The sequence below is a fragment of the Sturnira hondurensis genome, unplaced genomic scaffold (assembly GCF_014824575.4).
Source record: "Sturnira hondurensis isolate 20B ecotype Veracruz unplaced genomic scaffold, ASM1482457v3 Scaffold0001074, whole genome shotgun sequence".
Classification (NCBI taxonomy): Eukaryota; Metazoa; Chordata; class Mammalia; order Chiroptera; family Phyllostomidae; genus Sturnira; species Sturnira hondurensis.
In genome coordinates, this window is record NW_028073705.1 from 3,000,556 (window position 1) to 3,028,304 (window position 27,749).

At 37.8% G+C, this 27,749-nt stretch overlaps 1 protein-coding gene across 3 annotated transcripts in view; it reads left to right on the forward strand.

The window, feature by feature from the left end:
- The window catches only part of VWA8 (von Willebrand factor A domain containing 8), a 406,775-nt gene that overhangs the window by 258,638 nt on the left and 120,388 nt on the right, over positions 1 to 27,749 (forward strand). For all 3 annotated transcript variants that reach the window (XM_037060277.1, XM_037060261.1, XM_037060267.1), the window contains 8 exons: positions 7,170 to 7,280; positions 8,198 to 8,262; positions 8,676 to 8,801; positions 9,816 to 9,925; positions 10,627 to 10,781; positions 15,372 to 15,564; positions 24,214 to 24,295; positions 27,404 to 27,605. In XM_037060277.1, the coding sequence (XP_036916172.1) occupies positions 7,170 to 7,280; positions 8,198 to 8,262; positions 8,676 to 8,801; positions 9,816 to 9,925; positions 10,627 to 10,781; positions 15,372 to 15,564; positions 24,214 to 24,295; positions 27,404 to 27,605 (1,044 nt within the window). The remainder of the gene's footprint in view (positions 1 to 7,169; positions 7,281 to 8,197; positions 8,263 to 8,675; positions 8,802 to 9,815; positions 9,926 to 10,626; positions 10,782 to 15,371; positions 15,565 to 24,213; positions 24,296 to 27,403; positions 27,606 to 27,749) is intronic.

Genomic DNA, 27,749 nt, shown 5'->3' on the forward strand with positions numbered 1-27,749 from the left:
GCTGTTGGCTTCTTTGTGGGTGGAGTTAACCCTCAGGCTGGCTAACTATAAGGACAGACCTCCATCACCCTATATGAGTTGCTGTGCAGGGTCTACCACCCAAGGCAGAGTTGTTCCCAGCATGTTCTGGTGCCTGCTGTAGTCCCCCTTTCAGTGAGAAGTTGTGTGGTTAGTTGGATAGAGCACTGGTGTGGTCTGAAGCCCATCGCTCCTTGTGTTGGTTGTGGGTCCACTTAAGTGGCATTCTGGTGCAGGTCGATGTCAGGCATTGTCTGTAACCAGACTTAAACTACCCATCAGAAGCCACCACAATATTCACTCTTCCTGACTACCTCTACTCTGCCTGGGTGCATGTGGGAAGGGCCAAGCCACCCACAAGGATTGTGTTCCTCCACCTCTGAGCTAGGGGCAGATCAATAAAAGGTCCAAGGCTCCTTGATGTCCACCTCCACCTGTTGGCTACTTTGCTACCCCTTTAGCTTACCTGGGCTTCTCCCAGAGCCTTCCAAAGAAAAACTGTAGAGTGGGCCCAGGCTGGTCACAACCCACAAACCTTCCACAAGGCACAAGTTTGGTAGGACAGGTTGACTGGAATTGGGAGAGTGGGGCTAATGGGCCTCCTGCTTGGGGGAGGTGTGATCAGGAACTCAGTGTGGGGAAAGTGGCCACCTACTGCAGAGCCATACCTCTCAGTCTCTGCCAGAGTCTCTGACCTTAGCTACCTTAGGGGGAGCGCACCACAGGTTCAGGTTGGGTCCAGGCAGCTGGCCACACTGCAGGAGCAAGCTCATCAGGGCAGAGCCCTAGGGACTTGGTGGGACAAATTGAAAGAGTCTCCCATTGGGGTTGGTGCCCTCCAAGCCTGCAGGAAGGTGACAAGCACATCACCTTCCTCCACTCCACAACTGTACAACCCAGCACTCATCCGAGTCTGGGGTAAGGACCTCTGAAGGGGACACACTCTGAAAGTCCCAGAGGGCCAGGGATACTGGGACTTGGGAAGACAGATGAGAAGAGTCTCCCATTGAGGGTGCTGCCAGCTGGGCCTGCAGAAGGGAGGCAAAACTGGCCTCTGTGTTCCAAAGCCTGAGAGTCCACCAAAAGCTTCTCCAGGAAAAAATGCACCACAGGTCTCCCTTGGGTGCAGCCAACAGACCCATCTGCAGCACCTGGGCTTGGCAGGGTGGTGTCATTAGGAGTTGAAGGTCTGGGTTAGTTCACTCCCCAGGCTCCTGCTACAAGAATAGGAGTGCTCAACCCTGGAAAGATGGCTTCTGAAGGTGTTATGGGATAGGGACTTGGCACAGGGACTTGGCACAGGGACCTCAGGGGCTGACCCTCCAGATCTCTCCTCAGAGCCGCACCACCCAAACATTCTCTCTATGACTCCCATATGCCCTGAATTCTCTTCCCTCTATTAGAGCCCTGGGTAAGCATTTGAGGGCTAGATGGCCCTTTAAGATGCTGTACACCTGGGTTTCTAGCAGACTTCTTCTCCTGGGTGGACAGAGTCCCCACCTGCTGATTTTCTCTATTCAGGCTTTTCTTCCTGGCTCTGATAATCTAGGTTAGAGATCCCAGTGTAGTGCTGAGACCCCACACTCCTCAAGGGGTAGTTTGCAGTTGAGATATCCCTTCAGCTCCTCAGCCGCCACACTTGGGTTCAGGGGCCAGCTCTCTCTGTGTCTCTGCCCTTCTCATCCGTCTCTGTGTGGCTTCCTCTGTAAATCCTTGGTTATGATACTCCAGTTCAGCCATCCTTCAGTTGATTATTCAAGTTGATTTCTCTATAATTAAGCTGTAAAACCGGTTTGGTGCCAGGAAGGGGTGAGTATAGCTTCCACCTATTCCATAGCCATCTTGGAATCCGGGTGTCTCTTTTATAAGGGCACTAATCCCATTCATAAAGACTCCATCTTTATGAACTCTTAAAGGCCCCACCTCCTAACATACTGGGGCTTGAAATTTCACCATATTAATTTGGGGAGACATAAACATCAGTCCAATACAGGAATACAATGAGATCATTTAGTATCTAATGATGATCAAGTTCTATCCATTGTTACTATTCTAAGATAGAACTCATGAAAAGTACAGATGCCCAGAATTAAGCTAAAAATAATTCAGAACAGAAGATATAGTTCAAAAGACAGGCTGTGTGTTTCAGTTAGTAGAAACTATAAAGGTTTAAGTTATCTGTACTATACCAGTATAAAGGAGTATAATCCTTCTGTATAACTATCACCCACCTAATATATACCAAAGCATTTTATTCATTCAACAAATAGACACTGTACATGTATCTACTACTGGGTATACTATAGCAAAACAAGACAACAAAAATCCTTGTCCTCAAAAGCTTGCATCGTGGTGTAGGAAGATAAACAATAAGCAAAATAAATAATTAAATTATATCTTAAGTTAAAAGATAAAAGACTAGAGAGAGTAAAAGAGAAGGCTGCAAGGAAGATTGCCATTTAAAATAGCATGGTGCACAAGGATTTCTTAAATGAAAAGGTCATATTTAAGCAAAGACTTGGTGGAAGCAAGAACAAATATCTGGAAGAGACTTCCAGGTAAAAGGAATTATAAATTCAAAGGCCCAGAGGCTGGAATCTGCCTCTTCTTCTTTAAAAAGATTGGATGGGGGGAAAGTATAAGGAGGTGAGGTCAAAGAGGTCACTTAATGGGGTGAAGTAGGGCCATGGTGAGGGAAGCAGATTGTGTAGAACCCTGTAGACCATTGTAATGTTCTGGCCCTGACTTTAAGTGGATTGGGAAGGTGTTTCAAGCACAGGAGTGGTGTGATCTGACATATATTTTTAGACAATTTCTCTGACTCCTCTGTGATGAATGGTCAATAGGTGGTAAGACAGAATGAAGATTAGTGAAGAGATTTGGGACATTATCCAAGCAAGAGATAATGGCAGTTTGGAGGAATGTGGAGGTTGTAAGTAATGATGGATTCTGGATATATTTTGAAGGTTAGACCAACAGGATTCCCTAATAGATCAGGTGTATGGGGTGAGAAAGTGTAGATTAAAGGACAACTTTAAGTTTTAGGGCTTGAGCAGCTGAAATGATAGAGTCCTGTCAATTGAGGTAAAGAAGGAATCAATTTTGAAGGGAAGACTAAATGTTTGATGAAATTTTATATGTCTATAGGCATCTAAGTAGACGAATCTGGAGTTCTATGGAGAGGTCAGAATAGGAAATATAAATTTGGGAGTAATTGGCATATAAGACATGAGACTAAAAGTGGTCACCAGGAAGAGAATGTGGGTGGAAAAGAGAAGTTTGATCACTAAGCTCTGGGGCAATAAAACATTAAGAAATCAGGGATGTGAGGGGGAATCTACCAAGGGGATTGAAAATGAGTGGCCAGTGAAGTAGGAAGATAGACCAGAGAGTGTGTTATCCTAAAAGGAAGGTGATGGATCTCAAGGTGAGGGATCAATTGTTAAATGCCAACAACGTGTGAAAAAACAGTGACATCCACTGTCCCATGTCATTCTTCTAGCTGCCCAGTGAGGTAGCTGTAGCAATATATATGTGTGAGGAAACTGAGGCTCAGGGGATTTTGACAATTTGCTCATCTGCTTGGGAACTGAAAGTCAAACCACACTGGATGGACCTCAGCAGAGTCAGACTCCACCCAATCTCTCACTCACTTCAGATACTTGGGGAAGGAGTAGTCTGAAAAATTTGAAAGTATTCCAAGTAGGAAAGTATTAACGAAATGCAGTGCGGTTGCTTACAAGTATTTAAGGTCACTATGAGAGTAAAGTTACCAAGAAACAGTGCTTTTGGAATGTGTCTGACAAGGGGAAAATATTGCGTAAATAACATGTCAGCAGTTCACTGAGCAAAAGTCAACTTCAATTTTAGGCCTTGTCCTAATAATTGTCATAAGTTCTGAGTTGTTCGTTTTTTTCTGGTTTTCAGATTTTTTTCATGTTCATTTTCTCCTAGGAGCAGAGTTATGAATATCCAGCTTTTGCTTATGCAAGTTCATTTCTAGCACATTGAAATAAGGGTTTTATTGTATAGATTTCCAACAGAATATCAATGCCATTGAACTGAATTCTATTGAACTGAAATCTGTCTTTATGACAAAATTTTGGTGATTTTTAATTCAGTAAGCCAATTAAATCTGTATTGGAATCTAAATATGGAGCATTTATTCACATAGTCCTGCCAAATTTTCAGCTGTGAAATTAACTCTCAAAACTTATATATAAATTTTTGAGAAAAATCCTTCTTTAAAAGATTTTTAGGTTGTCACCAAGTATTTTATTTTCTCAAAAGATTCTATTATTTGGTCACATTGCTGGTTAATACTCTATTCACCTTCAACGACTTTCACCAAGAAAAATAGGTTTTTCATTGTGAAGATATGTTGGACTTCCATAGCCAGCACTTGGCCTCCTGCCATTCCAGCATGTTATCTGGCTTATCCTTTTGACCACGGTTTTAACAGTTTTCCAGAAGTCTACGTCAGTAGCCTGAGCAGGCGTTGCTCAGCTTATCTGAAACTTCCATCCCACCTATCATCTGAACTGCCTGTTCTTTTTCCAAAGAGAATCTTAGCTGCCTGTTTTATATTATGGCCCTGTTAGAGTGTAAGACCTCTTTAATTCCAAATAAACAGCATGCAGCTGTAAAATTTAACAAATGGTAAATAATTCTAATGGAATAAAAAATGAGTGTACTACCTTCAATTCCTTCTTTCCCATTCTGCTTTAACTGAAAATGGAACTAAAATATTATAGAGAAGAACTTTCATTCTATCTCTTGTCTTTAAAAAGTGAATCTTGCTCTGGGTTTATTTTCCTGATTAGTTTGAAAAGTTGTTCAAAAGACCTTGCTAAAATAAAATCTTAAGTGAGGAAAGGGAAACTTCTCCATGCCTAAAAATAAAGCGTTCCCCCATGAGATTACTCATTACATTTGTACAAAGTTTAGAATTTCAGACTTTGGGACACTGAGGTCATCCAGAGGTTACTTTTCTCCTAGTCAAATACAAACATAATAAAATTGCTCATTGGCTTCTCCTCCCCGCACCCCCCCCCCTTAAAGGAGTGCCAAAGCCACAGTTACATGCACTGGTGTGTGACACAAAGTTCTATTTTTAAATGCAGACAGAATATATCATTAGTCATTTGCAGAAGGAAACCATTAAGTTGTAAAGGGATGGAGCAACAGAACTTCATGTTGCCAGTTGCTTCTAAAACTAATTCTAAATATAGCAGTCAGTGGAAATAAATGTTTTCTGTCGCTTAGATAAGTTTTTCAGGTCACTTAGACCTGGTTTGTGAGTATATAAATATTAGATCCTAAAAAGGCAGAAAAATACACAACCGTACTAAATTATTTTTCTGCTTAATCACATCTCCTTAATCATTAGCTTATTCTTGTGCTTAATCATATTTTGGGATCAAACATTTTTTATAATTTTTTTTGGCTTAGAAAAGTTAATATTATCCAAATTGCCTCTGTGCTAAGAATTTGTGTTACTGTTGTACATATTTATCATACATAAAAGAGTTTCCCCTTAAAAAAACACTTATTTAAAAAAGATTTAATTTAGAATGGAAACTCTAAATTTTTAATATGTTTTCTTAAGGAAACTTTTAGACATCACTATCATTTTCAAACTTCCAAATTCCAGGAATAGTACTTCTTATACGAAATGTACTTTGTAAAAGGAATATTCCTAATACACATTCTTAATGGAAAATTGTATTTTACACAGAATAATGGATTGTAAGGGTGATGTTGTGGAAAAATTTAAGATCTATCAACATGCTTAGAATTTTTACTACAGCCAAGATTGAGTATATAGACTGAAGGGAGCTATGTAGTAGGAATACTACTTTAATTCTTAAACACTTCAATAAAATTAGCTAGTAAAATAAATTTGAAGCAACACTATGCAGTTCCAGATTTGCAGATGAATCATTAACCCTTTTACATTTATTTTTATTTCTCTCTAACTGAATTATATAATAGAGGATAATGGCCATAATTAATTCATCATTGTATTCTCCTTAATGCTTTAAATAGCAGCTGCTTAATAGATATTATGAGAGAAATGAACAAACATTTGATATTCTGTTTCCTAATTTTGCAAAGCATATTAAATTATTTGGGTGCTTTGTGACTTAATTTTCCTCAAAGGAAGTTCTTAAAATGAAAATTCATAAGGGTTAGGGTAATGGAAGAGTACCAAATTTAAAACAAAACAACCACCAAAAAAAGAAAGAAAGAAAAGATAATTGCATAACAATGAGGACTGACAATTTGCTGGTGCCTTTTTGCAAATCTATTAAAAGTCTTCAAATTTTAACTAGAAAAGCAAACCTCTTTTCATCCCTTAAAAATACTCAGTCTTTTCTGTTTCATTTCAATTTTGTGTTATTTCATGTGCTTCTATTCAGTGCTTTCAATATTTAAGGTTTACTTAAAAAATTCTTTTCTTAATAAACCTTTTCTAAGTACTGAGGGATTGTTAACTTCATTTGCATAAGTGTGACTAATGTTGGGGAACTCTCTTGTTTGCTCATTATTACACCAACAATGTAAGCTTCTTAAGCTTAATGAATTTTAAATGAAGAAACTCTCATTACTAGCTAAATTCTTGGAGTCCCTGATATTTTCTTGCTAACCCAACTTTATATAATATGTGCATGTTTTCTGAATTGAACTGGATTTATGTCAAGAATTTAATTTATTTATTATTTTAATTACTAAATTTAATTTTAATTTAAGTATGTACAATGTGAAACAGTTTCCAACAGAGCATTCTATGTCATTTTGATAAAAGTAAATGGACTTTTAAAAATTATGAATCCTCTTAATGTTATCATTACTATGTAATAGAACAGAATCACAGTTACACTATCCATGTTAAGAAGGGAATGGTTTTAAGACAAAATCTTCAAAGAGAATACCTTCTACATCATATAATTAGAAACAGCTCCATGAAACCATCTAATACTTTAAATTCTGGGTTAAGAAAACCATTTGTTATCTTCATCTCAAGTGTTTCAACGTTGCCATCTCCCGTTTACTTTACCACTGTAGCCTTTACTCCCAGGTTGCCAAGAACCTTCTGCTTCAACAAAAAGGAACAAATCTTGAACTTTTCATCATTCCCTTTATTTCAGAGTAATGTCATCCTATTGTTGGACACCACTGGCCGAGCCCTTCGTCGACTCATCCTCCCTTTAGAAGAAGTTACGTCTAAGAGACCTTCCTGGTGGAACAAGGAAGAAGCTGTAAGGAATACCTGACCTGTCCAGCAAATTGTCAGGGATTTTCTATAGCTTTTTAACTGTAAACAGGAATGCCTGCCCATTCCTGTTCAGTTTATTATAATACATCAGATCATTATTTTGCACTTTAACATGCTACAAATAGACATAGATACACATATCATTAAACACCAATAACTTATTTTTTTGTATCCATCATACTCACATGAAAACTAGTCAGGACTGAATTCATAACAACAGAACATTTTGAGCTATTTGAGTATGATATTTGCAACAAATTTTTAGTCCTGCGGCCACTTTTGTGTTTGTACAGCAACATTTATATCTGTATTCCAGATACTGCTTTATGTTTTGGATTTATATGATAAACCCAGGAGTACAACACCTGATTGTACCTACTAGATAAATAAATGTTTTTAGTTATTAATTAAATTAAACTGGTAAATAAACATTTTAGACCAACCCAAGATAATCTATTCCACTATTCAGAAAAAGATAATGGATATATAATAAGGCTTATCCTCTGCTCTACTGGATAGCATACTTCGGTTCTAAAAGACCATGAAAAAAAGAGATCTTTAAAATGTCATAAATATATCCAAATCTAAGAAGAAGTATTTCTTATTTATTTGTGTTATGGTGTAAATTCCACAGGGAATTATTGGATAGCATGTTCATTTCTAACCAGAATTGGGTATTATTTTTAACAATTCTAAAGATGTGTTAGTACATAATTCACAGTAAATTTTGAAATATACTGTATTTAGCCTATTTTACCATAAGTCTTAGTATAGATAAAGAGGCAGCTTCTCTGAGAATTACTTTGCACGTATTGAAGAATTTTATTTAAGGCAAGGCAGGTAAAAAGACATGATGATCTGACATATTTAATGTGATTTTTTGTTTTGTTTTGTCTTTAGGAAACTTATAAAATGTGTAAAGAATTTTCACACAAAAACTGGCTAGTATTCTACAAGGAAAAAGGGTGAGCTTTTGGTTGTAAAAGATTTAAACTGTGGTCCTTATTTTGCCCATTCTATTTTCTATTTGAAATATATGTGTTTATTATTAAACTGTTACCAAATTTATAAATGCTTTATGGTAAAAACCATCATCTCACATTATAAAACATTGAAAAATAGACATAATAACAAACAGTGCTCACACTTCCACACTTCAGCCATTACTAACATGGCAGCTATCACCTTCCATTATTTCTTTGCATATCCTTAGGTAGCTTGTACTTTTGTGTGTGTTTGCTCAGTCAACATTTCTCTGTTACCTCATCTTAAAAATATTCTTTTTAGGGTTGCATATATATTATGAAATGATTGTGCCGTGGCTATTCAACCATTATCCTCACCACTTCCTTTCAGATGCAGTTTTCTTTTTTTTCAGGAACAACCTGACCGTGCTGGACGTGCTAGAAGGGCGAACTCATACCATCTCACTTCCCATCAACCTGAGGACAGTTTTTCTTGTAGCAGAGGACAGATGGCTTCTGGTGGAAAGCAATACAAATCAGTGGGTACATCTACACAGTATTTCATGCCATGTGCTGTAGCTCCACCTTATCGGTTATCCAGCATCCTTATTGTTCTGTCTTCCTGTGTCTGTCTTTTCAATTCCTGAATTTGGCAGCATCTCTATAGGTAAAAGTTAAAAGAAGTTGGGGGAGAAAATTAAAATAAATTTTTATTCTATGATCCATATTTCTGTAGGATTTTTCCTATTAGCTCACTGAAAACTCACCACATTTTTGCCAAACTACAGATACTTCAAAGTAGATTTTCAGTTTATCTTCAAAGGGCCACAGTCTGCTTCACAGAGCTGTTGCTTTTTAGTGACTTCACAGAATCACTTCTTAGAAGTTCCTTCTTCATTTTATCTTGCATGCTCTTACTTGGTTATGTTCGTGTTCGTGATGCTCCCTCCATTGGACTGTGTACACTTGATGAAAGGGACATCATGTGCTCTTGGCATAAATAGGGTGCATCACAAATTTTGAGTCCCCCTCCTTCGTGCCTTTTATCCACTAGCTAAATGCAGACTTTCCCTGTGACTCTGCTGACAAGCAGAGGTGACCTGCTGCAAAAGCTTTCTGGCTATTTCCACATTACCATCTCAGGATTCCTGCGAATAAGTAGGCCAAGGAGATGACCGTGGTGAAGGCTCCTGTGCTTCAGCTGGTCACAATCAGAGGTTGGGCTCCCCCTTTCTGGCTCATTAGTCACAGCAATAGCAGCCTCCACAATAATAAGAATGTGTCTCATTACAGTTGTTTTTTCTTTTTCTTTTTTTGTTACAGCCCTTCTACTTCTACAAAGTGCTGGATTTTTACTTCACAATTATTACTGCATTGTGATTATGTACCGCTCTTTATACACAATGTTGAGAATAACAGTGAAACTCTGAAACTGCAAATTATACTCAAAATATTAAAAAAGCAGCTTGGGGGATGAGCTCCATTTTTCTAGTCTGGCTGCATGATTATTGGGAAAAGAAAAACTTTCACTTAGATGTTTGCTTCATTTACAGGAAATACCTTTTAACTAAGCCTGCACATGTCGAATCTGAAGATAGTGGGGTTTGCCAGTTGTATGTGTTGAACGAGGAGCCTCCCAGCACAGGGTTTGGAGTTAAGCAAGGTAAACTCCGTGTCCTCTGTGTGTGTGGCTCTCTGGGTGCGTGCTTATATATGTACTGTCCTCCAGAATCATTAAACAGCAATTAGACCAGCACATGTTAAATTTATACAAAGAGAAAACTTAGTCACTACATTAGAAATAGTAAATTAGAATCTGCCAACTTCTAAGTTCTGTCTTTGAATTGTATTAACTGACAAGTGTTTTTATATACATTTAAGTTCCAAGTCTAATGTAAGATAGTATTTTTTTTTACATACACCATCAGGATTTCTTTTTTTTTTTTAATTTTTTTATTTAATTATTTTTCAGGTACAGTTTTCTGTCTATTACTCCCATTAGGATTTCTAATTCATCAGAGTTTAGGGGAAGTGAATAGTACTTACAAATAAAATCTGAAACATACCATTGCAAACATGGGTTAGGTCTGTTTTATGTCCTTTCTGCAAGGTTCTATTAATGATAATATTTATTGTTAATAAAATTTCAAACTCTGTAAATACTTGAAATTATTTTGTGAAGACGCCGTGCTTACAAAAAACTGAATTTTCTCACATGAAAGGCCATGAGTATAATTGAAAATGTTTTCTCTTTTTTAACATGTGCTTTTCTGCTTGAGTTGGTGAGAATGAAACTTTTTAAAAATTAATTCAAGGAGCATTTTAGGGGCATATGGTACCTAATGTTTCTCTGACACTATTCAGAAACAGATTTCAGTCTACCTCATAGAATTTCAAGCGATCAGTTGTCGTCGGAAAATCTGAGTTCAGCTGTGGGACAAAAAATCGCCTCTCCTAACCGAATTCTCTCAGATGAGAGCAGTTATGCTACAGTTGTTGTTGGTTTCCCAGATCTCATGGTAAGCACTGTTTTTTTTAAATTATTGAATATAAATATTTTCAATATTATTGAATATTCAATATTCAATATTGAATATTCAATATTCAATAATATTCAATATTATTGAATATAAATCTTTTTTAAATTATTGAATATATTTATTTGAATATAAATATAAAGAATATAAATATTCTTTCTCTTAATTTGTCCTATTTGATATAAAGCCTATTTGAGGAGATAATTAAAAATGCAATGATTTCCTGATAAACATTTCAGATCAACATTCTTCTTTCCAAATCAATCGTTAAAAATGTGTTTCACATAAATCAGGGGTGTGAAACTCATTTTCACCAGGGTCCACATCAGCCTCATGGTTGCCTTCAAAGGGCCTAAATAATTTTAGGACTGTGTAAGTGTAACTAATCCTTAACTGTTAAGGAGTTGAAATTATATTCCGCACTTTGAAGGCTGATGCGGCCCCTGGTGAAAATGAGTTTGACACCCCTGACCTAAATGGTTTCATGGCTTTTTAAAAATTACCCTTTAAAGTGTGATGCAGTTATATAACGTAGTGAGGGAAAGCCAGCATCATCCGTACATGGGCGTTCACCTGCACACGCCTAACCTACCGACAGTGTTTCATATTGTGTTGGCTTAATGTGTGCTCAGATAATCTGTCAGGAGGAACAATTTGAAACTAATAATAGAACACCTTCTAGAATTTTTAAAAGTAAATATGTCAGGATCTCATTATTGTAAATTAAAATTTTCAACATTGGAGTTCTGCTCTGATTTTTCATAACATCGAAGCATCCAGATTATACTGTAAATGCTGTTAATCTCAACTTAATTTGCTTTTAGATGGACCCTTCTGCTGTTATTTGTTACTATCTGTAAAGAAGAGGCTGTTTGTAATTGGTTTCAGGTGAAACTAGGCACCGTCTTCCCCTGATGGTGACGTGGACAAATGAAACAGAAGGTCATTTCAGTCTACGTTGCCATCTGATAACCTTAGATGTAGCTCCATGTATTTTGGTTAAACATTTAATTGTCATAATTTCCTTTGGAGCTTTTAGGTAGGATGATAGAATCATTTGAAGATAAAATTATCAGTTTTGCTTGATAGTATACTAATCTCACATACCTCAAAATGTTAATGTAATTAATGAATGATGACTACTTCAGGGTTAATTACTTTTGAAATCCAAACCTAATGGATAATGTGTGGTTTAGGACTTTGCCATATGTCTTCCTAACTATCAAGTAAAAAGCGTTCTCTATAGTAATATGCAACTGAAAATGAAACATGTTGTTGAAATAGTTTCTATAGCAGCCTTGATTGAATGAGATGTTTAATATGCTTTCCACAATGCTTGCTGTTACCGGTGAATATTGGACTTATTTTTCTGAAGGTAGAATTATTTTAAGAATTGGTCTTCTAATGGAAGAAATTAGTATAGACATATAATGTTGCTATAAAAATTTTAGAAAGTAAAAACTGAATATAAGGCACTGTTGGTACTAACACTGTGTAAATTCTTTGCGGCCTGTAGGACTAGTGAACTTGTTAACTTGAAAGGCCCTCCATATTTAGTATGGTGCCCACCATACAAAAGATAATCAATGCATTTTTATTTAATGAAGGATTAGAGTCCATTTAGACAGACTTTCAGCATTTTATGATGACAATCATATTTTTAGGCATTTTCAGAAGCACCAAAATTTTTATAAACATATTAAGAGTTTCGTAACACAATACCAAATATCAGCACATATCCTCAATAGTAAAAACATTAAAAGCATCCCTTTTAATATCAAGAATGTGACAAGGTTACCCACTGTCACCGTTTCTGTTAAACATTGTGTCAGGCATTTTAGGCATGATCCATTAAAAAAACTGATCAATTAAATTCCATCAAAACTAGGACTTCCGCCAAGATGGAGGCATAGGTGGAAACACTGTGCCTTCTCCCACAACCAAGTTTGAATACAACAAAAGTGTTGGAGAACTAGGACACACCCAAAGACCAGAAAATGGAATTATACAGAAGTCCGACAGCTACGAACCGTTCAACGGGGACGGTAAGAGAGGCAGAGCCAGCAGCGGAGCTGGGTCGGGCAGGACAGATCCCCCGACCTAGGCGCTAGGCGCGCGGGCAGCCCGAAGCCAGTCGGGGTGAGGGGCAGACTGACCAAGGTCGCACATTCTCGCACAGTGAGACGGACCACGCAGGCCCCAGGGGACGAACCCAGTGGTGGAGGGCTGACAGCGGTGGCACACTCACGTGCAGTGGAACGAAACGCGTGGGCCTGGTGACGGTGGTGGCTGCGGTGACGGTGGGGGTCGCGGCAGTGGGCAGCAGAGGGAAGCCATTGTCCCTCTTTGACCCCGCCCCCACATACAACGTCATAACCCAGCGACTTAGTTACCCTGCTCTGGTGAAAACCTAGGGCTCCCATCCTGCTACTTAACAGGCATGAACAGCCCAAAAGATGGCGCAAGAGGAACTCAAAGTCCCAGGGCCAATAACTCTAAGCGACCAACAGATTGCCAGCCTCTCAGAAGCCCAGTTTAAGACACTGTTTATCAGGATGCTCACAGAATTGGTAGATTACAGTCATAAATTAGAGGAACATATGAAGGCTAAACTAATTGAAATGAAGGGAGATGTCCAGGAAACCAATATCGATGGAAAGGAAACTGGGACTCAAATCAATGGAATGGACCAGAAGGAAGAACAAAACATCCCACCAGAAAGGAATGAAGAAATGAGAATTCAAAAAAATGAGGAGAGGCTTAGGAACCTCCAGGACATCTTTAAACATTCCAACATCTGAATTATAGGGGTACCAGAAGGGGGAAAGAAACAGCCACGAGTGGAAAACGTATTTGAACAAATAATAAAGGAGAACTTCCCCAGTCTGGCAAAGGAAATAGACTTCCAGGAAATCCAGGAAGCTCAGAGAGTCCCAAAGAAGTTGGACCCAAGAAGGAACACACCAAGGCACATCATAATTACATTAGCCAAGACTAAAATGAAGGAGAGAATCCTAGAAGCAGCAAGGGATAAGGGGACAGTCACCTACAAAGGAGTACCCATCAGACTGTCAGCGGATTTCTCAAAAGAGACCTTACAGGCAAGAAGGGGCTGGAAAGAAGTATTCCAAGTCATGAAATCCAAAGACCTACAGCCAAGATTGCTTTATCCAGCAAAACTTTCATTTAGAATGGAAGGACAGATAAAGTGCTTCTCAGATAAGGTCAAGTTCAAGGAGTTCATCATCACCAAGCCCTTATTATATGAAATGCTAAAGGGACTTATATAAGAAAAAGAAGATGAAAAATATGAACAGTGAAAGGACAGCAAACACACAGTTATTAACAACCACACCTAAAACAAAAGCAAACCAAGAGGACAGCTAGATCAGGAGTGGAACCATAGAAATGAAGAACACATGGAGGGTTAGCAACAGGGGGGTGGGAGGAGGAGAAGGGGGGAGAAGGCACAGAAAATAGCACAGATGTTAGGTAGAAAATAGATGGGGGGAGGGCGAGAATAGTGGGGGAAATATAGAATCCAAAGAACTTGAGATAGTGGTTATAAACTAAGGGGGGGAGAATAGTGGGGGAGGGAGTGTGCGGGTGGAGGGGAATGAAGGGGGGAATAGAACAACTGTAATGGTATAATCAATAAAATATATTTAAAAAAAATAAAAAATAAAATAAAAGGAAAGATATATCAAAAAAAATTTCATCAAAACTAAAAACTTAAACTCTCTGTAAAAGACACTATTAAGAGAGGAAAAAGACAATCTGTAGACTGGGAGAAAATATTGGCAAATCACATTTTCAACAAAGAACTTGTATCAGGAATATATTAAGATTTCTCAAAATTCATGAGTAAGAAAATCAATAATCCAATATTTCAAAAATGGACAAAAAATGTTCCAGTGTGAGATGTAACAGATCAGAACTCCAGCAAGTGGAAGGAACATCTGTGGTGAGGGAGGGGTGAACACTGGTGATGGGAATCAAGTCCAGACAGGACGCAGATGGGCTGTTCCCACGAAGGGGAAGGTTGATGTGCTTTGTGGGAGCCCAAATAAGGTGAAGAGGGTATACATGTGTGAGCAGAGCCCAGTGTGGGCTATCAGGGCCTTATGATAAGTAGACTTATCATGGTGATCATTTGGAAGGTATATAGGTGTCGAATCACTGTGTTGTACACCTGAAACTAATATGGTGGAATATGTCAACTATACTTTAATTAAGGAAATACTGTTAATGTTCTATTCTTTATGCCAGACAATGGATGCATTAGGTGTGTGTTTTATTTTTAAATGATCTATATTGTTATATTTCATCCTTTTATTTATAATTTATTTCAAGATAAAAATGTGTTATATATTCATGCTTGTCTGAAAATTATGATTATTGGTAAAGCAGCTCTCTCCTGTACCAAATTCAAAAAGTTTAAGGAATAATTTTATTTTATTTGTGAAAAGGGAGTTACTGCCAGTATCTGCTTATAGGGCTGCATTATGACAGTTGTGGTGAATGTGGTGAATAGCACTTCAGGGCTTTGATATATTTTTATTTTATTTGCAGTCACCCAGTGAAGTTTATTCTTGGAAAAGGCCATCATCTTTGAATAAGTCAAGGGTCACTGATACAGCATTCTATGGAGGGAAGAAGCATGGGACTCCAAAACAGAGCAATTGTGTGGCGCTCGTAGATACTAGTCAGATCATCAGGATTTTGCCACCAGGAGAAGTCCCTCTAAGAGATATCTACCCCAAAGGTAAGAAACTTCCCAGTTCCTAATCGACCCAAGGTAGTTAAAGGGAGTTTGCTTTTGGTAGGGATATTTCGTTTATAATTATCAGTGTATATTTATAAATGTAAATAATTACAATGAGTCTAATAGCTTTAAACACCTGTATGCACTCAGAAAGTTTTCACTCAGGTTCTCACACTGTGCAGTTGTAGCCATTACTGTTAGAACACATGCTTGTTTGCACGACACCCACACAACAACTTTATGTAGAACTTGTTGTTGAGGAGACTTAAAAATCACTAGAATATTAGACATAGAAAATGGGGTCTGGCTTTTGTCGTAAACCAGCAACTTTCAACTGATGTGCCACTGACCTCTTTTCCCTTATATTGTCAAATAAAAAAATGACGACAGCCGACACAATAGCCTATATGAATGAATCAAAGCTACCTATTTTTGTCAGATTAGCAAAAAAAATATGTTTTTGGAGTGCCACAGAAGTTTAGTAGTTAGTTTATGTGTGTCATGAGATGAAAAAGGTGAAAATCACTGGCTTAAATTCTTGTGATGAAAGGCTAGAGATTTCAGCGACTGATTCACTCATTAATCCTCCCAAAAATCAACTTGTATTTATTACTACATGTGTTCTTTGGGGCTACAAATTATGCTCAGAGACTGAGCTTTCTTTGCCAGCAGTTTATTTAACACATGTTCACTCTAGGAATTTCATAAGCCAATAGCATACAGAATAATGTCTTTTAATAAGCCAGTAAAGAAATAATATACTTCAAACCAATGATCGATTAATCACACTATTGTTTCAGGCAAGGAGAGGTGGAAGAAATAAAGTCAAATTTAGTTGAGGTGTACCTCTTCTTTGAGAGACCGCATAACCAGCCTAGAGCATAATGCCAGCCACCAGCACAAAAACAAAAGTCCCTCGTTGCTACAACAGCTTGCTAGAGAGCAGCAGCTCTGGTGTTGGCGCAGCAGGCGGTCTCATCCTGCTGCTGCTGGTCTATGAGTTGCCTTTACCAGGGCAGGAGCTGGTGCCCCAAAGTCTTCAGAGGTCTATTTAGATCACCAAACCGTCCTTTGATTTAAAATGATATCAAACCAATACACAACACTGCATAGCATATGTCAAGTCCTGTGCTAATCATTTTCTTTGTATAAATTCATTTAATCTTCAAATCCCCATTTTATAGTTAGTATACACTCTGATTTATATGCAGGGAAACAGAGGGTAAAATAGCTTGCTGAGGGTTACCCCAGAGTCCCATTTGCACCAAGGCTTTCCAGTCCCTAGCTCAGAGCTATTCTTACTGAAGCGCACTGACTTTCATTATGATAGATAATTATGAAAAATTTTGGTCATTGTGCCACTGATTACTATTTGCATCATAGAGGTGTTTACATTTTTATAGTATTGTGGACTTCATAAGTATAATTCTAAATGTATTATACTAATCTATTATTGGGATTGAAAAGTCCTATTAATGTATGTTAATATTTAGAATTAGTAGTTCCTTCCATATCAATCACCATTTCCTTAAAATGGTTTCCATGGTAGAAGAGGCAGGTGAATACACTGGCGACTGCTGTACACTGCTGTGGCAGGAGTATTCACAAGGAGCCGTACGAGCACAGGAGAGACGGGTGGTTATGAGCTGGCTCTTGAAGGATGAGTGGGAGTAAATCAAATGAAGGAATTGTTCCACCAAGAGGGAAGCCCCTGTGAAAGGTACAGGGCCATGGTAGAGCATTCCAGGGATTTTGAGAAATTCTGTACTAGAATTTAGAGCACCTTCTTTTACCCAGGAACCTGGAGTTCAGCCCTTATACTCCTCTTAACCCTCCATATCTAATCCGTCATCAATTACATGCCCTTCTGATATGATCTTACAAATATATCTTGCATCCGCCTTCTTGTCTGAAGTATTTATTGCCAACATCCAAATCATTGCCAATGCCTTGCACTGAAATATTCGCCTCCCGATGGAGTTCCCTCTTCTGCTCTTTCTTCTTCCTCACACATCTGATACTTTTAAAGAGTACATTTTCATCTTATTAAGGTCCATTTTTCATACAGTAAAATTAACCCTTTTAGTGTTATAGTGTTGTGAGTTTCACAAATACATGCAGTTGTGTGACTGTCACCACAATGGATAGAGACTTGTTCTATCGCCCCCGAATCTCCCTCATGACACTTTGATCAAGCCCTCCGCCCAACCCACCAACCCTTGCCCATCTGATTTCTGTCCTTAATGATTTGCCTTTTCCAGAATGTCATGTAAATGGAATCACACAGTGTGCAGTCTTTTGAGTCTGGCTTCTTTCACTGGATATAATGTATTCGAGAATCACTTATGTTGTGTGTACTAATAGTTTGTTCCTTTTATTGCCAAGTAGCCTATGTTGTGGATGTGGGAAAGTTTGTTTATCCATTCACAAGTAGGTATTTGGATAGTTTCCAATTTGGGGCAATAATGAATAATGCTGCTGTGAACATTTGTACACAGATTTTTAAATGAACGTAAGTTTTGTTTCACTTGGTTAAATACCTAAGAGTGGTATTTTTACATCATATGGTGAAACTCCCCAAGTGGCAGTACCACTTTGCGTACCTGTCAGCAGGTGTGGGTACCTGTCAGCAGGTACACAAAGTGAATGAGAAAGTGAACTCTCCATGAATGTTCCTGTTGTTCTGCCTCTTTTCTAGTACTTGGTATTGTCATGTTTTTGCCATTCTAATTGGTGTGTAGTGATGTCTCATTTTTCTTTGCATTTTCCCTAGTTGCTAATGATGTTGAACATTTTTCATGTGTATCTTCTTTAATGAAATGTCTCTTCAGATCTTTTGCCCATTTATTGAATTATTTGCTTTCTTTTTAATGAGTTTTTAATGTTTTTTATATATTCTAGATACAGGTTCAGTATCAGATATATGCTTTCCAAACATTTTCTCTCATTTTGATAAAGGAAAAATCTTTAATGCTTTCTTCTAGGAATGTTGTATTTCTAGATTTCACATTTATGGTTCATTTTGAGTTAATTTTTCATATTGTGCAAGGTGTGGGGGTGAGGCTTATTGTTTTGCCGGGGATGTTCAGTTGTTTCAGCGCCATTTACTGAAACACTCTCCTTTCTCTGTTGAGTTATTTGGACCGCTGCTGAAAATCAACTGACCATATACGTGTGGGTCTGTTTTGTTTCGTTGGTCTATGTGTCCATCCCTTCACTATTGCCATATTTTCCTAATTACTTTCTGGCTTTGTACTTTATACTCAAGTCTTAAAATCAGGTAATATAGATCATCCAATTTGGTGAGGATCAGTGGGTGAAAAATTGCTAAGAGAGTGAGAGAAAATACTGACTAAATCAACCTAAGATGATTCTTGCTGAAGGCAGGCGAGTGGATGATCAGGAACCCAGTCAGATCCTGAAAGTAGGGAATTTGGATTAAGCTTATGTGACATTATTCTTGCTAACACTGGACAATGCAGAGACAAACTTTTGGAAGCCCAAAAGTCAGGACCTAGTTGGAGTCTGACCAGAATTTGATGAGAAAGATAATCTTTGTTATCATCCACACTGATGGCTCTACTTCATTAATTTTCACTACTGTAATACCACAATTTATTCACCAATTTTTTATTGATGTACATTAGGGTCTTTCTGATTTTTGCTATTCAAAATAATGGGTTATGTATACTCTTTTACCTGGTATCATTGTGTGTATGTTGAGAGTCTGCAAGGTATGTATTCTATCTAAGAGTGACAATACTGAGTTGTTTCCCAGAGCTGTCAGTCAGCATAAAAGGAGTCTCCGGGCTGCACAGCCTCATCTGCTCTTGTGGAAGTGTTTAGGTTGTGGTTTCACGTTACCTTTCCGTGTTTTCTACTAAGTTTAAACGTCTTTTTAATATGTTGTGATTTACTCTTCTAGAATTGCCTGTTTGTATTTTTTGCAATTTTTTTGGATTGGTAGGAGTTTTATTTCTCCTTTGTTTTAAGTAGTGTTCCTTAAATATCCCAAATGTATGCAAATGTGCTTAGGATAGTGTCTGGTACACAGAAAGACTTATTGAGCAATTTAAAAAATCCCTGGGAGAATGGTAAAGAGAGACCCCAGGATGAAAGCTGGGCACAGACCTAAGGACCAATCAGTTTGGATTAGAAAAAATGAGGTTTCAGGAGAGATACCTCCAAAAAAATGAAAGTGATCAGTCCAGTATGTTTAAATATACTTAGAGATTTTGACAGTTAGGGGACAATTTGAGGATGAATTTGTGCTAAGTGACTGAAAAATTAAACCAACAACAAACCACATTGATTATTAACTCCATGAAAAGAAGTTGTACAGGAAAAAGAAAGCAATAATACCAAAAATAAGATGTAGCTCAGCTATGAATGGCATTTGTATAATCATAATTTATAATCATAATTATAGAAGTACTGGATATTAATCTAACCAAAATTATTGATATAAATACATTGGGAATAGGAAAACAAGGTGCTGGGCAGGGAGCGGGGATATGGAAAGAGTTAAACTCTTCATCTTACATTGTGGGAAATCAATAAATAATCCCCAAAACTAAAACAGCAACACAGTACCACAAGGAAGAAGGTGAACCAAAGAAACAAAAGTATAAAAGTTTCTGGGAGCAGGAAATGAGGGGTGAGAGGAGTAAAGCAGGGGCTGGCTGCTTTTTCTTTTGGCCTGAGTGACTCTTGATGCTCATGTAAATCTCTCATGCAAATTTAATCTTTTAAAGAAAATAGAGTACAACCACCCAACTAGTCAGGAACTAATGCATATAAGCCTCTTATTAAAGAAATGAATAGGAACTGCAAAAACTGCTCTCGTGGTGGCTTAATGGTGGTATAACTTTTGTTTAATACATAGAAAAAGAGATTTATTGCTTTCTTCTAATTGATTTTCTTGTCATTAAATGTTACCTTTTTTTTAGTCCTAAATCTCAGCTCTTTAAATGCAAAATCATGACTCTCGATTGAAAGCAGCTCACTGTTTTCTGAATTGTGGGTAAATTCAAAGATTTGGTATCAGCATGATTGCAAGGCACACATCACTCTTGATTTGTGAGCACAAGATTGTTAAGTAGAAGTTAACAGATGTACATCAAATTACATTGCTAGAAGGAGTAAGTTTTTTAACATAATTTCATTTTCCCTCTATAAATGTTCTTGGTGCTTTTACCTGACAGTTTTTATACCTCTTCCTAACCTTGGCACTGTGCATGTGCACAGTCCCCTCTGTCCATGGGAACGACATGGTCTACACTGCAACAGTGACTTTCCTTTAGTCATCATGGAACTAATCCCTGAATACAGTTCATACCTGCATTTGAAATCCACCTGGATTATAAACATGATGGAAATTTACTGAGCCTCTATCTTCTCTGCAGTGTTGGAACATTTAAAATGGATAGACAAGGATTTGGCTAAGTTTGGAGAGAAATCTAGCCAAGGTTTTTCACTTCCTTAATTTAATCATATATTCTGAGCTGATTTATTTTCAAATCAGCAAACATGAATTCTGATTATTTTTCAAGTGCTTACAATTACCACCATCACTACCACTACCCTGGGTATTTTTCGAAGTACTTTATAGCCACATATTGCCTTTTCTGATAGTGAAAATATTTTTTAGCACAAAGAGTAAAATTCTTGCTTTCTCTACTTGAAACAGGCACAGCTATTATTGAATTTTTTCATCCTCTTTATGCAATGAAATTAATTTGCACAATGAAACCAGAAAAATTTTATAAATTGGTTTACTATGCTTTCTCGGGCTTTCTAAAAGTGCTAATGGCAGTAACTCAACTTAATACTAATAGTTATGAAAATAGTTCCTGTTAGTGGCAAGCCAAAAAAGCTAGGCAGCTCAAGCCTTCCCAACTGCTTCAATAAGTGGTCATTTTTGGCAAAGAGCCTGGGTCTATAAATAATTGAACCTACTTTAACTAGGTCTTAGCAGCAGGAACTATCAAAAATGACATATGATGCAAAACTTTATCCAAGATTGACCTTATATCCCAGGCAGCACTTCCAATGCAAGCAGTACCTGACTTAGGATAAGCATGTTCGTCTTGTGCACACAGCCATCTGGGGACAGCCAGTCCAACTGGGTGGTCAGCTTATCATAGTAATTCTCTCTTCTTACCCTCTGCCATCCCTGCACATTATCTTCCCTTCCCTTGACCCCTTCACCCCTGGCCCAACTCCTTGCCTAGCTCTGCAGCTCATACTGGGCCCCAGGCCTGTGATTCCCACCCTAGAATTCTTTCTAAGTCCTTAAGGGCCCACAGTGAGGGTTTTTCCCCCCCAAAAAGAACTTTCCACTTTATGCTGTGGGTTTCTCATCTCTTTCTTTCCTGTCCCCAGGACTATGTATTGTGCCTGGTGCAAAGTAAGCTCAATCGTGTCTGTTGAATAAATAAGAGAGATGTTGAATTTTTCAGGTGGCCTATTGAAGCACCTTCAACTGCATATATGAGATAAAAATACCAAGTTTCTTATTTCTTGTAAACTACATGTGATAAACTCAATGTGAGCATTTTTGATGTCTACAATAATAAGTTATAAGAAGATATAGATAGGTAAGTAACTAGGTAAATAGCTAAGTAACTAGATAGATAGATAGATAGATAGACAAAAATCTTTAAAAGTATGGGTTCTGTGTTAGAGAACTTTTTTGTTTGTTGTTTTCAGAGATAGGTAGTGGCTCAGAGTTTGCAAAATGGGACTGTTATTGGGGGTGCTCCACCAGCAGGGCCTTCCCAGCCACCATGGATGAGAATAAGTCTACCAAGACATGATCTGCTTGGGGAGAAAAGGTGGCTGATCTCTCAAAGGAGAAGGGCCAAGAGCCTTTTCCTTAATGGGCTTTTATTGGGTTCAGTTTGCACAGGAATACAGGTAAAGCTCATCAATCATTGTCAGGATCAAACAATAGATAACATACAAAGAACTCTGAGGCCTTATTCTGAGTCAGGATCTGTTAGCTAAAGGGCTACAAACCTTTGGGAAAGAAACTCATATCCTGCTCATACCCTCATCATTTAATTGAGAGTATTCTTAGCAAAACAGGTTTCACAGGATTTTATGTATTCTTTCTTAGGCCTCATCACCCCAGGAAACCTGCCCTTCCCAGCACAGGGCTGTACCACCCTCTGGCATTGTTTCAGGCTTAAATCAGACAAGGGAAGTAAGGCAGCCAAGAGATTAGGAGACTTCTTGAAGATAGAATGAGGACTCAGGCTATGTCAAAGCCGAGGGGTGAGGATCCATCACCCCGTTTTGCTATAGCCTCCAAGTCCTTCCCTGAGGGCCCCCTTGTGATTGTGCCTGTCTTAGGTCACCCCTCCCTTGAGGAATTTTACCCATCATTGGCTAACTGATCATGCAGTGGGGGTCAGGCAGGGTGAAGTAAAAGGGGCAGAGGCAGTGCCCCTGCCAGGGACATAAGCTTTCTTTCCTTAGTGGCTTATGGTCCAAAGGCTGCTCACTCAGCCTTAGCCATGGGGGCCTTACAGCTTCTAAAACCAGGCAGGGGTTCCCAACAGGCTATGTGTAAAATTGTTGTTGCTCTAGGGCCCACTCAAGTAGGAGCTGTGGGAGTGGTAGGCAGATTTCAGAGGCAGAAAGCTGTGGATTTGAAAACCACCTCCATTGCTCTACCAATACGTCACCTCAAGCAAGCCACACTATTGTATTACCACAGTAAACCTCAGCTTCTTCATCTTTCAAACAAGAAACCCAAGTCTTTGTTGTTATCAATATTAAATATGCTATCTGTAAAGACTAAGTAGAGTTCTTGATGTGCAGTGAGTGGCAGCTAGAGAAGACGAGGGTGATGGTGGTACTCAGGGCTGTGGAAAACCCCAAGAATTTCAGATGCCAATGATAAAATGATAAAAGCAGATCTGCCAATGATCATTTCTGCCAATGATAAAAGCAGATCTCAGAGCAATAACTAACCTGAACAGCATAGAACACTGTTTGGAAATGTAAGCCTTTCACACAAGGTCAGCCTGATTACAAAGTAGATGCTGAGTCTGCCAGATTAGGGGCATCAGACTCGCTTTCACCAGGGGCCACGTCAGCCTTGTGGTTGCCTTCAAAAGATGAAATGTAATTTCAACTCCTTAACAGTTAAGTGGTGGTTCCATTTATACAGTCCTAAAATTATTTTGGCCCTTTGAAGGCAACTGCAAGGCCGATGTTGCCCCTGGTGAAAATGAGTTTGAACCCCTGCACCAGATCATACTATCATTGTGATTTCCTAAGAAAGAAACCAGAATTCGGATGATGAAACATTTCACTGGAAGTACTAAAACATTGACCCGTCTTGGGATGCTTTCAACAACAATGAAAAGAACTTAGGTTATATTTTGACAGTAAAGAATCACTATCTAATATGCATCTATTTGACAGTCTTTGTATTTCCCTAAGAAAAACATAAGTTGGGGAGTCTGGCCTTGAGGCTGGACTTAGCCCAGGACCTTGTCAAGTGGGTCTCAGAGTTCTGCTTCAGGCTATTGATAACTTCATTCCACTTTTAGCAGGATTCATGCTTCTTTTTTTTTTGGTCCTATTTTGGTACCATGTAGTAATTTAATTCTCTGCTTATGTCATGACTATTTTCAGATGTTACCCCTCCACACACATCTGGTTATATAGAAGTCACTGATCTTCAATCAAAGAAACTCCGATATATTCCAATTCCCAGGTAATTTAAACCTTTGTTCTTAGCTTGTATGCCAGATTTTTTTAAAAATGAGTGAATTCTTAACAAGTACCTTGAATAAATGTGTGCTTTTTGCTTCTTTAAATAGAAAGCTATTTTTTTTCACTTACAGATGGTATACATCTTGCTGTTCTTCTTCACGCCTGACTGGCCTTCTAATTATCATTTTGGAAAAATGTTCAAATGTTACATAGGTATAAATCAATCAGCTTTATACACATCATTTATCTTTTTTCAATCTGTCCTAATGGTAATTTTTCTGTTTCTGAAACAGCATTTTTAGTATTGCAGAAATTGTCATACTAACTTTATATATTATTTTTCTGAGGTAAATGGGTTAAAAATGTCAAAGTAATTTAAAAAGTATTTGCTTAATATTGTTTTAAAATATGTTATTGTGTATCTGTGATCAGGAAGGCCATAGAGTAGTCAAAGGATTTCAGAGATTTGGAATAGAATTCATTACCATTGACTGCTTTTATTATTGTCCAGGGATGGAGGCAAAGCATTCACACTAGCCTGACTAAGGATACAATTGGAGAAGCAATAGGGCTCAGTGTCTGCCTTGATAAGCACAGGTGTCCTCACCTGTAGCCCATCCCTCTCTGGATGCACACATGCCTGACCTCTTTCAACCTGCGTGTGCACCTGCTTTGGTCTCACATCCCCTCCTCACATACACTCCCTCACAGGTGACCCAGCCTTCACAACACAGTGACAAAAACATCACTTGGGCATGGAAGGGGGCTAGTGGGGTACAGGGCAGGTAAGGGGTGATGGCTCACAGTTTCATTTCTTAGGACCCTTTGGTCAAGTTCAAGAAATATAAATAATGAAAGCATATTTGAAGAAACAGATTTACTTATTCCAGCATATATATGTACACCTTCTTATGTCAGTTTAATGGAAAATAACTTTAGTCATTTAAGGAAAGTCCTTATTCATATTAATTGTATGCCCATTAAAATACACTGTTAGTGCAAATTACAAAAGCAAGGAACAACTTTCTGTATTTTACATTTCTAAAGCATTAAACAATTTCTTCCATTATATTCTCCTTACTAGCCCTAGCTTTTGATTTCTATGTTTTTCTTTTTTGACTTTCTCGATAATGTATCTGTTATACCTGCCATAGAAAAAACATCTGGAAGAGCAGCTGTGTATATAACCAGTGCCAGCCGGTCCCCATAATTCATTTAGAGCTGCACTGGCCAATAGAAATACGTAATGTGAGCCACATATGTAATATTATTTTCCTTGGTAAGCACATAACAAAGTAAAAAGACACAAGTGAAATTAACTATAATATTTATTTACAATGTATCTTAAATATTATAATTTTGACATGTATTCAATATAAAAATTTTAGTGATATACTTTACATTCCTTCCTTTTTCTGTCTTTGATAGCTAGTATGTATTTTACACTTACAAAACATCTAAATTTGGACTGGCCACATTTTAAGTGCCACGTGGTTTACAGTCTGTTCATTGTCAGTATGTCCTGAGTTTCTCTTGAGATTAACTCTTGTCATATTTTGGCATATATGTAACCCAAGGGAGCAACCCATCTGGATTTTAGTTTTGTTGCTAAGTGCTTAAATTGAGCATTCTGCTAGATATCAGGAGTTTTCCATTTGATAGCTAAATACAGTAATAGAAAAATACAGTAAAGTTATGTGTAAATGAAGGGCCAAAATGAATATGTCACTTTTCCCCTCAGTAAAATGTATTTTTCTCAAATGTTTATATTATTTCCGCTTGTAAAATGATACTGCCTAGTCTTGTATGTGGGTGTATATAAATCTAGTTTTCACTCTACTATAAATCTTTGTGCTCTTTAAAGAACTTATGTATAAGGGGAACACATATTTGAAAAAAAAGTGGGGAAGAGATTTTAGACCTAGTGTACAAATTGTTGTAAAAATGTGATTTCTTCATCACTCTTTATTGAAATATTAAAAAAATTGCCCTTGTAAATTTCTATTTTCATGGTAGTGAGGTAAATACGCAACCAGTAGATACAGTGCTCATTAGACACACAATCTTGAGTGCTCTCGGGAGACTTTCAAACATCATAGTTTCACATGAATAAATTTTATTAAATTGAGTTGCCCTTTACTTCACCATCTGTACCTACTAATTTTTTTCCCAAGGCAAAATTTTTTGGAGAGCACAAACAGTGATAGCCTGTATTATATCAAATGCTACTTTCTTTCCGTCCTTCTGGGACTGCAAAGTAATTCTGAAACACTTGGTCCCACCCTACTGTTGTCATCCTCTTCATATAGACATTTTCTAAGACTCCTGTGTTACAGAGGAGTGGGCTTTGTTACTCTGTGTTTACTATCTACTAAGGCAGACTGAACAAAAAAAGGTCAAAGTAGTCTTGGTTTACTTCTGGAATGTAAGACCTTCCCTAATACATAGTGGTTTTGTGGTTTTACCAGATCAACAATGATAGCTCATGCACTATCTGATGAGTCCATACCTTTAGACAACTTATTTCATATAGACTATCAGATGAATTTAGAGAGCCAACACTAGTTATTAGAATTTCTAGTGTATGTTTTTGTATAGTGCCAGCTATACTCAGATAAAGTGTGTATGAAATCGACTCCTACAGGCAAAGGTGCACTCCTAGAAATGACTATATATATGAAACATAAAATAAATGAAGTATGTATTACTATGAAATATACAACATAATAAATACACAAATTCCTGACTATAAATTCTTATAACTTCCTGAGTTAGAAAAGGCAAAATATTAAACACAAAGGCAGTTAAAACACATAAACTAAAGATCACTTTCAGCACTGACCTTAGGCTGCATGTTTGAGAAGTACGAGTTGGTTTAGAGTTTCTTTCTCTCTGACAGTGAATATTGGTGTTATCTGGCATCCACACACACAGAAAAATAACCAATAAGTGAATGTGTGGTTTTTTTACTTAGAGATAGATCTGTTGATAACTTTTAATGTGTTTACTCTTAGAATTCTCTATAGAAAGTTTAATGAACCTAATTCACATTAAACAAGCGTCATTACCTAGTCTACCTATTGACTGAATACTGTGATTTCCTTTTCAGATCAGAATCTCTCTCTCCATATACCACATGGCTGTCTACTATTTCAGACACGGATGCGCTGCTGGCTGAGTGGGGGAAAGGTGGAGTTGTGAGTGTTGATATGGGAGGTCACGTCAGGCTTTGGGAAACTGGACTTGAACATCTGCAGCGCTCACTCGCAGAATGGAAAAACATGATTGGGCAAGATGACAGACAAATGCAGGTACCACTTGACTTGGCCTTAAGGTCAGAGAATGATCTTAAGGGTGCATACTCTGCAGTAGAAATTTAGCTCCTAATGCCACAGTTGTGGAAACTTCTAGCCCAGTGACTCAAAATAGTTGTTTAAATGACTAAAGTAAATTTG